Below are 14,306 nucleotides of genomic sequence, written 5' to 3'. Positions count from 1 at the left end.
AAGGACCGGCAAGCTTCACAGCCTTCTTCTTGATGCTCTAGCGATAGACAAAGGTTGAAAACCTCATGGAGATTGTTCCTTGAAAATTTCGAGTGTCACTTCAGACAGAAACAGAAGAGCACCTGTTCCATCAGGATTTCATTTTCCGAGATGTGAAATGGAGAATGGCGGCCTTGAGGGCTTCGAGCGAGATGAGTCAATTGGGATAGAATTTTCTTTGGTCCCGGAACACGAGAGAAAAGAAGTACCTCGTTCAATAACAATACAGATGGATTGGAGGTTTCCTGAACAGAAAAAAAACCTAATATGTCCTCGAACCAGAGTACACTGAAAACACAACCAGACCCATAGGTGGAAGAAAACAATCTGAAGATGGAGTCGATGCCCTATGCACTACCAGTAAGAGGAGGAGTCACTATACCTCATGACTTGGAAGACTTTTCAAACAAAAACAACTTGCAACCTTCCAGACCCAACACTAAATGACCGAAGTATGCAGAGCATGTGTATGTAAAGCAACACATCATCAAACCCTTATTTATGGGACTCAAGCCACAAGAGCATCAAGCTAGGTGCCTTGTGATCAAGTTCCTCATACTGCATGTACATGTACCACAAGTTTTACAAACAGGATGTCTATATGCCTATATCACTTGAGAGGCTTCGTCGTCCAGATCCTCACACCCCCTTGTTTCTTTACATATCTCTCAAATTCCTCACACTTCATGCATTCAAGCACCTCACACTACATTCTTCACGCTGTATATCCACACACCAAAGGTTACTCACTCAGTAAGCAGGTGTGTCTCAAAGGTCTCACTCTCCAAGCGCCTCAAGCTCCACTCTGGGAGTCTGTGCAGAAGGCCCTTTTAAGTATGGCCCAAGCTCCTCATTCACCTTGCTCTTGTGCTACAAGCTCCTTATGCTGTGTTGATGTGCATTTTGGAAGATATCTGAACTTATATTACTTTATTTTGCTATATTAAAACGGTTCTTGATCTTTTCAATGTTTGGTTTATTAGTTTCAGCACGTACTCAATTGAGTGCATGTAACATTAATTTCAAAAGCATTTCATCATTTCAACATATGACATTTAATTAAACATTGATCATATTTAATTCAATGTGCGTTTTCTTCATTTCACAGCACATCACACTTATTTGACAGGATTTCCTATTGATTTAAATGAGTTGTGCTTTCACTTTAATACAAGTTATTCTTTTGGATGTGGACACGTTCATTTCAACAACTGGCACATCAATTTCAAAGTGTTTTATCCATTGCAAAGTTTATCATATGATTTTTAACACATCATTCATTTCAACATTTATTATTTCATGTCATTAACTTTAACATTTCATTTACTTCAATGCATGCCATATTCATTATAACACAGAATTCATTTCACAATGATAAATATATGCCAGTTGATAAGAAAAGCTAGTTGAATGGTTTGTAGATAAGGAATATGAATGTTTTTATAATGGGAGTGTTTCACTTTCAAGTTGAAAATATTAGCTGAAGGGTTTCTATCCTTCAGATCTACTAGACAATACATTACCAATAAATCTGAAATTATTTGTAAAATTAAAAACTTACTTCAACAAGCTGTGCTTTGTTCAGCCCTGGTCTGGCTTGTAACTTGAAATGTCTTTTGTATCTTCTCAGTGTATTCACTTGTAATTGGAACAAGTCAACCTAAAACAACAGGCACACAAAAAAATAGTGTTCAACTGATACAAATGTTGAAACACACTGAACTTCTCCATAATTATTAAGAATGCAGAAAGACATATTGGTGGTGCACATCAATCATATTGACTGCTTACATTAATTAACCCTTTCCTAATAAAAAATATTCAATTTATCCTGCAAACATTCATTTTGATGCCAAACTACAATACCCAGGAGGTACAGTGAAGCAGAAGTCAGAAGTCAGTTTCCGAATGTACATAAACTTTGGGCAAGAAGCAGACAGGAGACCATGTTGCACCTCAACAGGGAGTGAAGGAGCGAAGGAAAGCCACAAAGGTTATAGTTGTATTCAGAACTCAATATAAAGGTTCTAAACTATAACATGCAAACAATTAACAATCTTCCGCAAGACCCTATTCTTACAGGTGGTTTTATGAATGCACAGGACATAGAATATGTCCTTTGAACACAAACCTTCAAATCTTGTTTTTATGTTACTGAGAATAAGATCTCAGAAAAAGACATAGAACTCTACTAACTGATATGGAATTAAGGGTGACTTGAGAGTGCATTTTAAGTGCAATAGTTACAACAAGCACGATTTTAAGAGGGCACATTCTATCATTTTGAACAATCCAATAATGATTTGGCTTGGAACCATAAATCCAAATGGTACCCCAACCATCAACTACCACACGCCAATCCCTTTTCTACATCTTTTATCAACACATTTTTTTCACCTAATGGCAGGTGCTGAACTATCAGAGAGGTGTAGGATATATACAGGTTTTAAAACAAACAATGTGAATGAGTGGACAATCGTAACTTTCTGTAAAAGTGTGCAGTAGGTAATTGGAGGAATTTCAGGTGTAATTAACTTTCAATCAATTTGTTTTTCCAAAATGGGCATTTTATATTTTACAGCATTAATCACCTTTAAACTGACAAAATTCAAATGTTCGGCGGGATCACTGCTGGAATATTTCTATACTCTAATGGAGGGCCAGCCAAGCCTTACCACTGGAGTGTACATGACTTCAAAAACATTGCAATTTAACTCAAAACTAGTTAGAGATTTAGATAATAAAGGCAGTTCACAAATATGATTTGCCATTTCATACAGCCTATTACTTTTAAAATGTATACAGCATATTTTTCTCTTCTTACTTCCGCTTCTTTTCATTTTTCCACCTAGTCAGTCATATGTTCATGGCTGAGAATCTCCTCGGGAGGGAAAGGGTGGAACAACCCAGCGTTATGCACCTCTCATATTCACAGGGCATAAACAGCAGCATAAGACAAACCTTACAAACTCCTACATCAGTGCTACTGCTCATCTGAGACCTAAAGGAATCACAAGACAAGTTACAAGACCCTTATATGCTCAGAACTCTCACAGCAGCAGGGATAGATATAACAACACTTATCAATACGGATGATTAAATATCTCCACAGGTGTCTGAAACAGCCAAAGGAGAAGTGCGCTGTAGGACCAAAGAAACATCAGAACTAAGCCTCCCACATCCGAAGACCTCACCAGCCAGCTTGAAGTATATTTCAGACATAAAGCCATTTAGTTCCTTAACATGATTTTGAATATTTGATGCTTGATATCCTCGCATAAAATCGTGTGATTTACATAAACACAACACTAATTATGTTTCAAAAACTAAATTTTCCTTTACATATTTATCCATAAATACTAGCTCGTCATCAAGCACAATCATATACTACTTTCACACACAGGGTGATTCTATCTTTCACACCTATCATTAAATAGAAAAGATGTCCATTATATGAGATGGAATTTCACCAGCATTATGCCAAGACTATGCAGAATCATTTCAGGAATAACATGATTATCCCCAGGTCACCACAACCCCGGAGATAGCCACAATTAAATCAAGACAATATGTTAAAGATATGAAGCATTACGTCAGTGTAGACATACAGCCATGGCTAGTCACAATTAGGGAAGTACTGTCGTAAAGTCAACGATGGACAGCATTAGAGCAGAAACAGCATTATACAATGATCACCCAATTAAGTGGGGACTGCCTAAATAACATCAAGGATGTGTGGCTAGATAGCCATAAGTACTAAAAACTTCCCAAATTACATTAGGTATCAACATAAGGCATGATTATACCAAGTGTGTGCTCCATCATGGCAGCCAAAATTATGTCAAGAATATCCACAATATGTCAAGGATAAGCACCATTATGGCAAAGCCACTGTTACTATAGCAAGACCAGTATCATATTAGGGAAAATTCTCCCGCAAACAGAGGCATCATACACTCAGACACACTCCATAACTATGGATTTTGGTCCAGATCTCTGACTGGGGGTGAATGTTTGACATTGTTCAGCATTCCGTCCAAAATCTGTTCTTTTTGCATTTATCACCCCAAGTGGGACTGGGACGCCCAGACATGGGTCCCGTGCTCACCATGCCACCGGATTCAAGTCAGCCAGGCAGATGAGGGGCAATACCCCGAAGCAGGTCCCAAGATGCTTGTTTCCGGTCAAGGGAGGACCTGGCTTGGCAAATTCAGGCTGGACAGTTCCCATGGGAAGCAGGGTCAAGGCTGATTTGCATAAGGCTAGGTCCAAACTGGAATAGCGTGGTGAGAAAAATAAATTATGGATTTAGACCCAGATCTTTGACAGGGGTGAATGTTTAACACTGTTCAGTATTCTGTAAATCATCTTTTCTTTTCTTTTTACAATCCTTTCACCAACAGATGGGCAAAGACACACATACATTCACACAAACATGGGTGTACACACACATACACAATCCATGCACTTGCAAAGCTATCTAGGTTATTCACCTGCTCTTACTTTGCATCTGGCCAGCATCCAACCCATGCATGCAGTTCGCTGGTTCAGGTTCAGTTTCTTGCTCTGGCCTTGGAAACAGCATGGAAAAAGAGTAAACTGTCATGAAAAAAGCTTTGTTCTTTCCATCAAGGTAGTTGCCTTTTCTGCTCATGGGCAGTGTTAGCCAATAAGCTAAAGAAACAGAAGATCTTAGGGGGTCGGTAGGGGTCTATTCCGGAGTGGTGTCTGCAGCGTATGCCACTCTTAATGAAGGTAAAGCGGCTTTTTTTATTTTATGTTTATTTTTTTACACACTTGGTCTACATATGGAGGCAGGGTAACAGCTCAGTTGCCATATAGCTACGTGCTACATGTAGAGCATATGAAAACAATTATTAGAAAAGCTAATAGCAAGGGTTCAGACAGCAGCACTTTGCACCACTGCCCACATAACATTTTATTCATCAGGCACCCTCTGAACAACCCTGCAGGAAGGAGAGCACTCTTAGATACAAACCAACTTCAACACACAAAATGCAACTATTGTCCCACCATTACAATTACGTCACCTAAAGGGCATAGTTTCGTCCAACAACAAGACTCATTCAGCACACTTTTCACACGAAAATTTGAATCCTTCATGTTTGGCATGCACACCACGAATGGGAGCTAGGGGTGAGGACTGACATTATTTCTTCACAAATGTGAAGAGATTACGGTAGATGCACAGGTCTTGCAGATGATAACATGTTTTCAAACAGAGTTTTGTATCAATGCGGTTCAGCAGAGGAGATCCAAATCACTTTTCCTGAAGCAGAGGCATTCCTCCTACGCAAGGAGGTGAACAGTGCACAATGATTCTAACTTTGTTGCACTCAAAGGGGTTTCTAAGCAACCTCTTTCTAGTAGAGAAAAAACATGATGGCCATTGTTTGGTAATAAATGTAGAGAAATTCAATATATGGCTTGTTTATCCCCACTTCAAAAAGTTGTCAGATAACTGATTGGAACTGAAGGTTGTATAAATCACAATCCCAATCCTTGCTCCCCAAAGGCGGTTCCTCTAATTCATTTGAAGATGACAGATGCTTGAATTCAGGGCTCTATCGTCTAAGCCTTCCTGCAAGGAATGGTGCTTCGCCTCTATGTTGAAACCAGCCACAGGATAAGTCATGGGAGGAATGATAGAGTATAGAGTCTTCCGAATGATTGGTGTTGGTGTTTTTACGATCAGTGCTACCAGGAACCTTTCATGTGTGTGAACAGACTTAATCAGTAAAGGCTGGATAGATAGAGCACTCTGCTCAACATCATGAAAATGCTTGACAAATCGGGATAATCAAGCATGTGCAATTTCATAAACATATCATTAGCACACAATCAGGTTGGTATGTCCCTGACAGGTGACCCATCACATCTTTTGTAAAATCCATAGTTCCCTTTAGGCTTTTGCAGCATGTCATTTAATCTAGACACTGTAGCAATAACTTCCATGGGTGATGCACAAAATGTTTGATGGGTGTTTTTTTTTTTCCCAAGAGTTTGGCTCTTCCAAGGTGGCTGTGGGTGTATTGAAAGCATCTCAAGTATCCTTGGGACTGGAGGGGAGAAAATTATTTATAAGGACAGAAACGTGACAGTTAGAGGAAGTTGATCTTGTCTTTTTATTTAGGGCGCTCTACATCTGAGCTCCAGGATAGAGAAGAGTTGAAGTCTTTCTTACAGCTTGTTGGCAGTTTTGTTAGCATTTTGTTCAAAAATTTCTTGGTGGCAGTAAACATGCTTCAACAACATCCAAGACATGTTTTCCGCACCATAAATGTGTTGGAATACTTAATATGTACCCTATCAGAACTGTAATTTAAATGTATAGCTTTTGACTCAGTAAAGCTTACAACAAAATTCACCCCCTCTTATGTCTGTTGGTTGAATCTATCAGGATGCTATGTGGTGCACCTTTTAAATCATATTTTGCAAAGTATTCTCTTTGAGACAGGATAGTAAATGGAAGACAGTATCTTAAAGGAAATTAGTGTGCAATCTTGCCTACAAAGAACAAAGATGTGAGTATCAGAGAGCAGTACTAAAAGGTGTTGTGACTTAGTCTGGGTACTATTGCAGTACCTGACTACATTCACTTTGTGCTCACTTGCACATGGCTTCAACTGTGGCCATGTGCCACATTTAAACAGGAATTATTTGAAGATTTATTATTATTAGCACAAGGTTTAAGATTAAAGCAATAGTGATACCATGTGTTTGCTTTTCTACGATCCAGTGGAATCGGGCTTATAGACTAACTGGACAATATCCTACTGGCGAGTTAAGAACTGGACAAGAAGGTGTACTTTCTGCAGAGAGTAAGATTTGTTATCAACAAGGAAAAGTCAGAGCAAACAGCAGTCTTTGTAGGGTTTGTGACAGATTGGACCCAGCAGACTCTAAGGCTTCCTCAAAAGAAGATGGCACACATAAGGAAGGAACTGAAGCCCATCCTACAGAGGAGTCACATGTCGCTGAGACTTCTTGCCAGATTGGTAAGTCGGCTGGCCTCACTGATACGTCTATATTCATGGGATCCATCAATTACCAGGCACTGCAGAGGATCAAAGCAGCAACCCTCAGAAAAGGTATTTCATATGCAGAGGAAGTAGATCTGACAGAAGCAGCAAAGATAGAGATTAAGGGGTGGCTGGATCATATGCAGGACTGGAATAGCATGGCCATTTTTGGATTTGCACCAGACCTTATCTTAGAATCTAATGCAAGTCTTTCAGGTTGGGGGGCCTTGCTGTGGAGATATTAGCATAGGAAGATCATGGTTGGAGCAGGAACAAACTATACATACAAACATTGAGGAGCTACTTGCGGGAATCCTCATGGTGAAAGGCCTCACAGAGGAAAAGGTATTGTGCTAAATTCTGTTAAAGATGGATAATGTATCAACAGATAAGTAAGGACAAGGTTGAGAGCCTTGGCAGAGCTAGTCAAAGAGTTTTAGCTATTCCGCCTGAACAATAAAATATCATTCACATCAGAGTATTTCCCAGGGAGACAAAACTTGAGGACTTCAGTGTGTGGAGGTTGGACTCAGGGTGTTTCCAGAGACAATGGACAAGTGGGGTCCATGTCAGGCACATCTCTTTGCCTCTTGCCTCGATCATCAACTTCCTGTATTTTTTTTTAGTTGGAGACTGGATACCTTGTCAGAGACGGCAAACATATTTTTCCAGGACTGGAGTACAATTTTCAGGCATGCATTCCTATCATTCCTTTGATCAAGAGACTTACAGCTCAAGCTTGAAGACAAAAACTAAGCTTTATTCTAATGTCGCCAGTGTGGACGTTGCTAGTGTGGGGTTCAGTTCTCCAACTTTACCATGGTTTTCCAATCCTTCTTCCCTAGCTTCTGAACACCCTCAAGGATGCTCACACTAAGTCATAGCCTTTGATTCTAGAAGGGTCGCCCCAGTTGACGGCAAGGAAGATTACCAGTCGATGGGACATTCTGGGACTTTCGAAGCAGGCTTCAACCCTCATCAAAAAGGCCTGGTCTGAGGCCACTGTTAAAAGCAGAGATGCAGCATGGGGCAGATGGCATTGCTGGTGTTTGGGAAGGAATCTGGATCTAGAGGGTGCAGACGTAGTGCAAGTCTTAAATGTCTGGTTGGACATAGCCAGCAAAGACTTGGATTATTGAACCATCAATGCCTATAAATCAGCTACTTCTGTGGGTAATGTGCTAAGTGGTGGTACACCTGTAGTTGAACAGTTAGACTACTCAGGTCAGCTAGCCTATTGGTTCCAACAGAACATAAATACGCACAACTTGGGATGTGCATTTGGTATGATACCTTCTGGAGTCTTGGCATAATAATAAATTCTTGCCCAGAAGGGAAATTCGAGGTAGGTTACCAATGTTGTTATACCTTATCTCATGTAAGGAACACTTAGATGTTAGGGCATTAGACATATGAGTTAGGATATTTACTGTCAGTCAGTTAGTAAAAGCTTTACTTGATTTTAAAAGAAAATCCTAAAAGTTAAAACACAGATCAGTGCAGTGTACAACAATGACAGCAGTCAATGCAATCAAAAAAAGGATAAAAAGGCTGAAAGTAACATAGAAAAGTCAGGGTCTCCAAATACCTGAAAGATACCATAACACAAAGTAGCACACATTCGGGGCAGATAAAAACTGTGAAAACAACAGCACAGATCTCACTCGCTTAAAATTCATGGGTAGCAAAAGCATATGTATTTATGGCACAACATACTGAATCTGAGGCAGATTATAACAATGTGCAAAGTGTCAAAGATAGAAGCAATGTCACAAGTACATACAGGTAGATCAGAATCTTTAAGCCAAATGAGGTTACGAAACATGAGCCGAGGGAGCAAATTAAGCCTAAAAAGAGTCAACAGTCATTATAGGTGACTAGACATATCCAGAACTACATAAGGTTCCATGCCACTCACAGTTTTAACCAAAGTAAAGTGGCACAAAGAATTCTTGGTCAAAACAAAGGCCTCGCACTCCGCTGCCAACCTGGCGCTAAAGGCCTGTTTCACCCATGTAACATCTGCTTTAACAATATGACCTGGGTCAGAAACAAGCTCCGGTCTCCCTAAATCTCTTAAGCTAGACGAGATTTAATACAACCAGGGTATATATAATTTACTGTCCGGGCTCATTCAGCACGTATGATTAACCTATTGAGCTCCAGCACATTCTTCAGCCAAACTGAAAACAAAAGAAGCAAGGGATGAAGGCGGATGAAATCAGATATGCAACCCACGCCCAGTTCGCCATGGGAAATCTTAGTAGGTGTATCTTGTGGGATCGTCATAAGCCCTCTAAAAACATGTTTTCTGCTGTTTGAATAGGAACAATGGGTTCATAGCCCCAAATGTCACAAGGGTAGCTGACCATGAGGATGCATTTAGCTTGTATACATCTAGAATAGACTTAAAATGGGTACGCCCAAGCCGCTATGAAAAATCAACAATACTGTAAGTGACCCTGTTAAAGGACATTATCTTGTGATTTACCAGCGGCTGCTTTTCACCACAAATGTCTAGTTTTTGGTGTTATTAGGATCAACTACCATAATGTGAGATTTCGAGATATTGTTAGAGAGATCAAGACTGTCCATAGAACAAATAAAAAGCTCTAGAAGACATTGCAACCCCCTTGCAGTATGTGCAAATAAAACAGTGTCATTGGCATAAAGTACAACAGGCATCTGCCAACTGCCAACCTTCCCTATCCTGGGGACAGCCAAAGGCAATTCTGTTAAAAGTCCTCTGAGACGATTAATATAAAGAATAAAAAAGCATGGTGCCACAATGCAGCGCTGATGAACCCCTCTCTTCAGACTGAAGTGCGATGAGCATTCCCTATTAGGGCCATATTTACCTGATGCCAAAAAGCTGTTGTACAAATCTCGCAAAAAAACAGTGCAGTCTCAACCCCCATCTGCACCATCACAGCTTGGCTTGATTAACTCCATCAAAAGCCAAGATGAGGTCCATGAAGTCCAGGTGTATTGCACTCCCCTTGGCCTTAGTATACTTAACAAATGAGTAAATAAAGTTGAGACGTTGCTCAAAAGTGCCCCAACCGGGCCTGAACCAATACTGTAAATACGACAGGATGTTGTGCTTGTCAGCCTAGGTCCTAAGGAGGTTCAGCAACACCTGACCTGATAATTTCACCTTTGAATCTATCAGGAGTTATAGACCTGTACCATGCTGGATCTGCTCGTTTCCCTTTTTTAAAGGTCAGGACAATGACCAAATGATGCCAGAGTAGTGTCAGGTGGCCACTTGCAGCTTCATTCAGATGTAGTCACTAAGAGGGCCCACAAGTGAAAAAGCACCTTAAACATTTCTCCACGGATCCCATCTGGCGCAGGGGCCTTTCCTGTGATGAGGCTAAAAATAGCTGTTCTCACCGCCTCCCATGGAAAAGTGATCTTGTGATCCACCCGAGAACAAGGAGAGGGGAAATACGAACCCTTGTGGTCACAGATGGCTTTAAAATGATCAATCCATGCCTGCGCCGTGATAGTCAGGGCCTGATTATATAGCTGCTTACAACTGAACAAAGGATGGGTTCACCACTCACCAAAAGGCTGCACTGTCTCACAGACTGCTTGCAGCAAGAAAATTCTCTTACGCCTCACTTTTACTGTGTCAAGAAAAAAGAAAAACAAAATCTAATATCACAGTAGGCCATCATCTGGCTTTTCGAGATAATCCAAAATGTGGGGGCTGTGACATCACCTGCCTGATATGGCTACTCAGATGCTCCCGTGGGCCTCTGCCCACCTTGGATTCAAGATGGCAGAATCAAGAGACCACCTGGAAGAGCGCTGGACACCACCCCCGGGGTGGTGATGGACAGAGGAGAGGTCACTGTCCTTTCCATTGTCCAGTTTCTCGCCAGAGCAGGGACCAGGGGTCCCTGTACTTGTGAAACCCGGTTTATACAAGGAGGGCACCAAACATACCCTTCAAAGTATACCAGTGGCTTGGGGAGGCTACCACTCATAAGCCATGTAACACCTATTCCCAAATGGAGACGGTGTTGCCTCCCACTCCCAAAGGAAATCCTTTGTTGTGCCTTCTTGGGCTTGAGCTGGTCAAGCAGCAGGGAAAGAAACCTGTCTGTAGGATGGCAGCAGCAGCGCAGGCTGCCCGGTAAAACCCTGCAAACTGGTAGGAGCAATGCTAGGTGTCCTCTAAGGAGCCCCTAGAGTGCATGGAATCATACAACCAATTCTGGCAACGGTATTGGGGTATGATTCCGACATGTTTGATAAAAAACATGCCTAGGTTCGGGTTTATCATTAATGTAGCTGGACCACACTGTGTCCAGTACATGGGTAAAATGGCTTCCCCGCACTTACGAAGTCCAGGAAAAGTGCAGGGGTGCCTTCACACACAGGTACTTGCACCCTGCCCTCTGGGCTAGAAGGGCCTGCCCTAGGGGTGACTTACAGTGACCTGGTGCAGTAACCTGTAGTGAAAGGGTGCATACACCTTTTCACGCAGGCTGCAATGCCAAGCCTGCAGACACATTTTGCGTGGGCTCCCATGGGTGGTATAATGAATGCTGCAGCCCATGGGGAACCCCTGGTGCCCCAACGCCCTGGGTACATAGGTCCATGTACTAGGGGCTTACATGGGGGCACCAGTATGCCAATTGTGGGGTGTACAAAGGCATGAACAACCAAATTAAGAGGGAGAGAGCACAGTCACTGGGGTTCTGGTTAGCAGGATCCCAGTGAACACAGTTAAAACACACTGATAGCAGGCAAAAAGTGAAGGTAACCATGCCAAAAATAGGGTACTTTGAAAAGATTCACTTACACCTACTTTTTCTTAGGAGTAAATATTTTCTGAGGTGTGAGAAGACGGTGTTTTAGTGTAGGGATGCCCTGGGAAGTTTGTACACACCAACAAAATAATGCATTTGGAGTATTCACGAATCTTCCGACAGCCCATTTGCATCATGGACATGGTCAAATATTTACTCACATGAAAGGTCAGACTAAATATGTGTCCCTGGTGGAAGTGGGGGAGAGAAAAAAAACTATTGTGGTCGGATTGTAGGGAAAGGTATTTCTCCATGTGGCTAAAGAATAAAAATGTTTTAAAGTGCAGCTGCGCTGAATTTATACCAGCGACCAAGGTGCAAAAATGAGGGTAGGCATCAATACAGTTAAAAAGGCAAAGTTGTTTGTGACTTCGATAATAGAAAATGCAAAGCATACTTTACTCAGATTTTAGATTTATTGGCTGAGCTGTTTGTGGTTCCCAGTGCTTTGATAGCAGACAGTACGGGACTGAGGTGCACTGGAAGAGCGCATGTCAGTATTCGCCTTCATATCTGTTACTGCATTTTTCTGAACTACTGACTTTTGGTTAGGCCCAGCACTCCTTGTTCAATCTGGACATGTGCAATTAATTACAAAAATCTTTTTCCATACTGGAAAATGCATGGATCTTGCTTATTTTCATCCAGGCATTCTGCCCCATCTCCTCCTAGGCAGCCAAAGTGTGTGGGCAAATATACCCATTTATGGGTGTGAGCACAAAAGAGTTGCAGGATTGTCCTTGTTTACTTTGATTTAATGTCTAGTTGTCTGTCGGACAAAATAGGCATGCAATGTTTTTGGACCTGAGAGAAATCAAAATGTCCCAGGAACCGGGAGATATGAATTCCGCAGACCTGAAGACAGCTCACAAAAAAAGTCAGACAAAAGAAGTGGGCCCGCTGGAGAGGGCATCGATCCCCATACCCCTCCCTCCCCCCCCCACATGTTTGTGACAAACCGTCCTTTGCCTCTGGGACCCTAGGCAGCCCCACGCTCCACGATGTGCTGCAGGCCATCACGGCCTCCCAAGTGTCTTTGGTAGCCAAAATAGACTCTCTGGCCACAGACATGAGCATTCTACAGGACGACCACTGACGTCTAGAGCTACAGAGTCACCACCACTGAAAAAGATATTCAGGGCATTACACCAGGCCTGGAAGGTATGACCAGTAAACGTACTGTGATGGAATCTAAGGTGCGTCAGCTACAGCGGAGAGCAAAAGTTGCGGAGAATCGATCCCGTCACAATGGGTGACTGGGCTCCCGGTGGGAGTAGAAGAGAGGAACATAGTGGAGTACCACTAGAATTGGATAAGAGAGGAAGTTGCGGCTGCAGTTTCCAGCAATTATTTTCACTAGTGCCCCCACCTACCCCGAGAGCACCTCTGCACCCAGTGGTGGCACAGCTGTTACATTAGACAAAGACCCCAGTCTAAGCCAAGCCAGAAAGAATGGGGTCCTTATCATTTAAAATGTGTGGCTCAAATCTTCCCAGACTTTTCAAGAGAGGCCCAAAGATCCACCTTCAAGGATGCCAAAGCAAAACTTTGCCAACTGGGAAACCAGTATGCAATGATATTCCCATCTCACCTCCGGGTAATGACAGCAGTAGAAATGAAAGGCACTTTTTTCACTCCCCGGATGAGGTACGAACGTGACTGGACATGCAGGCTCAACACCTCAGTTCTGAGCGAGGACCCCGAGGTGATGGAAAACGAGGAGCCCGTCCACGCCACAGACATACTATGATACAGTATCTGCCCCCACTGTTGAGGAGACACTGCAGGAACATAACATAGTGATGGCAGCAGTAGCCTCAATGAGCAGCACAGATATCAACACTTCCCCTTTACTAGATGAAGCGGTTGAGGGTGACTCGAATTCTGACCTTAAATCCTGCACATCCAGGGATTCATAAGCTGCCATGCCAGTGGTGACTCCAAGCACTGCTGATGAAATCATATAGTCAGAACCAGAAAACTGTTACTGGGCCACCACAGGCCTAACATTATATTGCTATTTACAAATGCTGGGTGGGGGGAGCTGTGTGGGAGCCAGAGAGTCGCAACGACCCCTATTAGTGGTTTGCAAGTGGGTACACCTTTAAGCATGTTTAACTGTTTGAATATTTGGATGGAAGGTGCTTGCCTTCTTATCCTGGTGAGCAGGAGTTGAGCTGACTGTTGTTGGTTATATGTTGGGGAATATTTGAGTCATATTCTATCAGATGTTATATCAATGATTGTGCAGTTGCTGATACGATTGGTGAGGTCAGGGCTAGCCGGGAAAGATCGGGTGATACAACAATGACATCCACACTGAATTACAAACTCATATCAAGGAATGTAAGGGGGATGCACACACTGACAAAGCGTTACAAGGTATTTTCGTACCTGAGGA

At 42.3% G+C, this 14,306-nt stretch overlaps 1 protein-coding gene across 1 annotated transcript in view; it reads right to left on the bottom strand.

Annotated features, from left to right (window-relative positions):
• SAP30 (Sin3A associated protein 30) overlaps positions 1–14,306 on the bottom strand; it is a 118,514-nt gene that overhangs the window by 64,956 nt on the left and 39,252 nt on the right. Inside the window, exon 3 of the mRNA XM_069244404.1 lies at positions 1,601–1,699. Coding sequence (XP_069100505.1) covers positions 1,601–1,699 — 99 coding nt within the window. The remainder of the gene's footprint in view (positions 1–1,600; positions 1,700–14,306) is intronic.

This window comes from Pleurodeles waltl, chromosome 1_2, assembly GCF_031143425.1.
Source record: "Pleurodeles waltl isolate 20211129_DDA chromosome 1_2, aPleWal1.hap1.20221129, whole genome shotgun sequence".
Lineage (NCBI taxonomy): Eukaryota > Metazoa > Chordata > Amphibia > Caudata > Salamandridae > Pleurodeles > Pleurodeles waltl.
The sequence above is the reverse complement of the archived record's forward strand: the minus strand, read 5'-3'. Positions and strand labels throughout refer to the sequence as shown.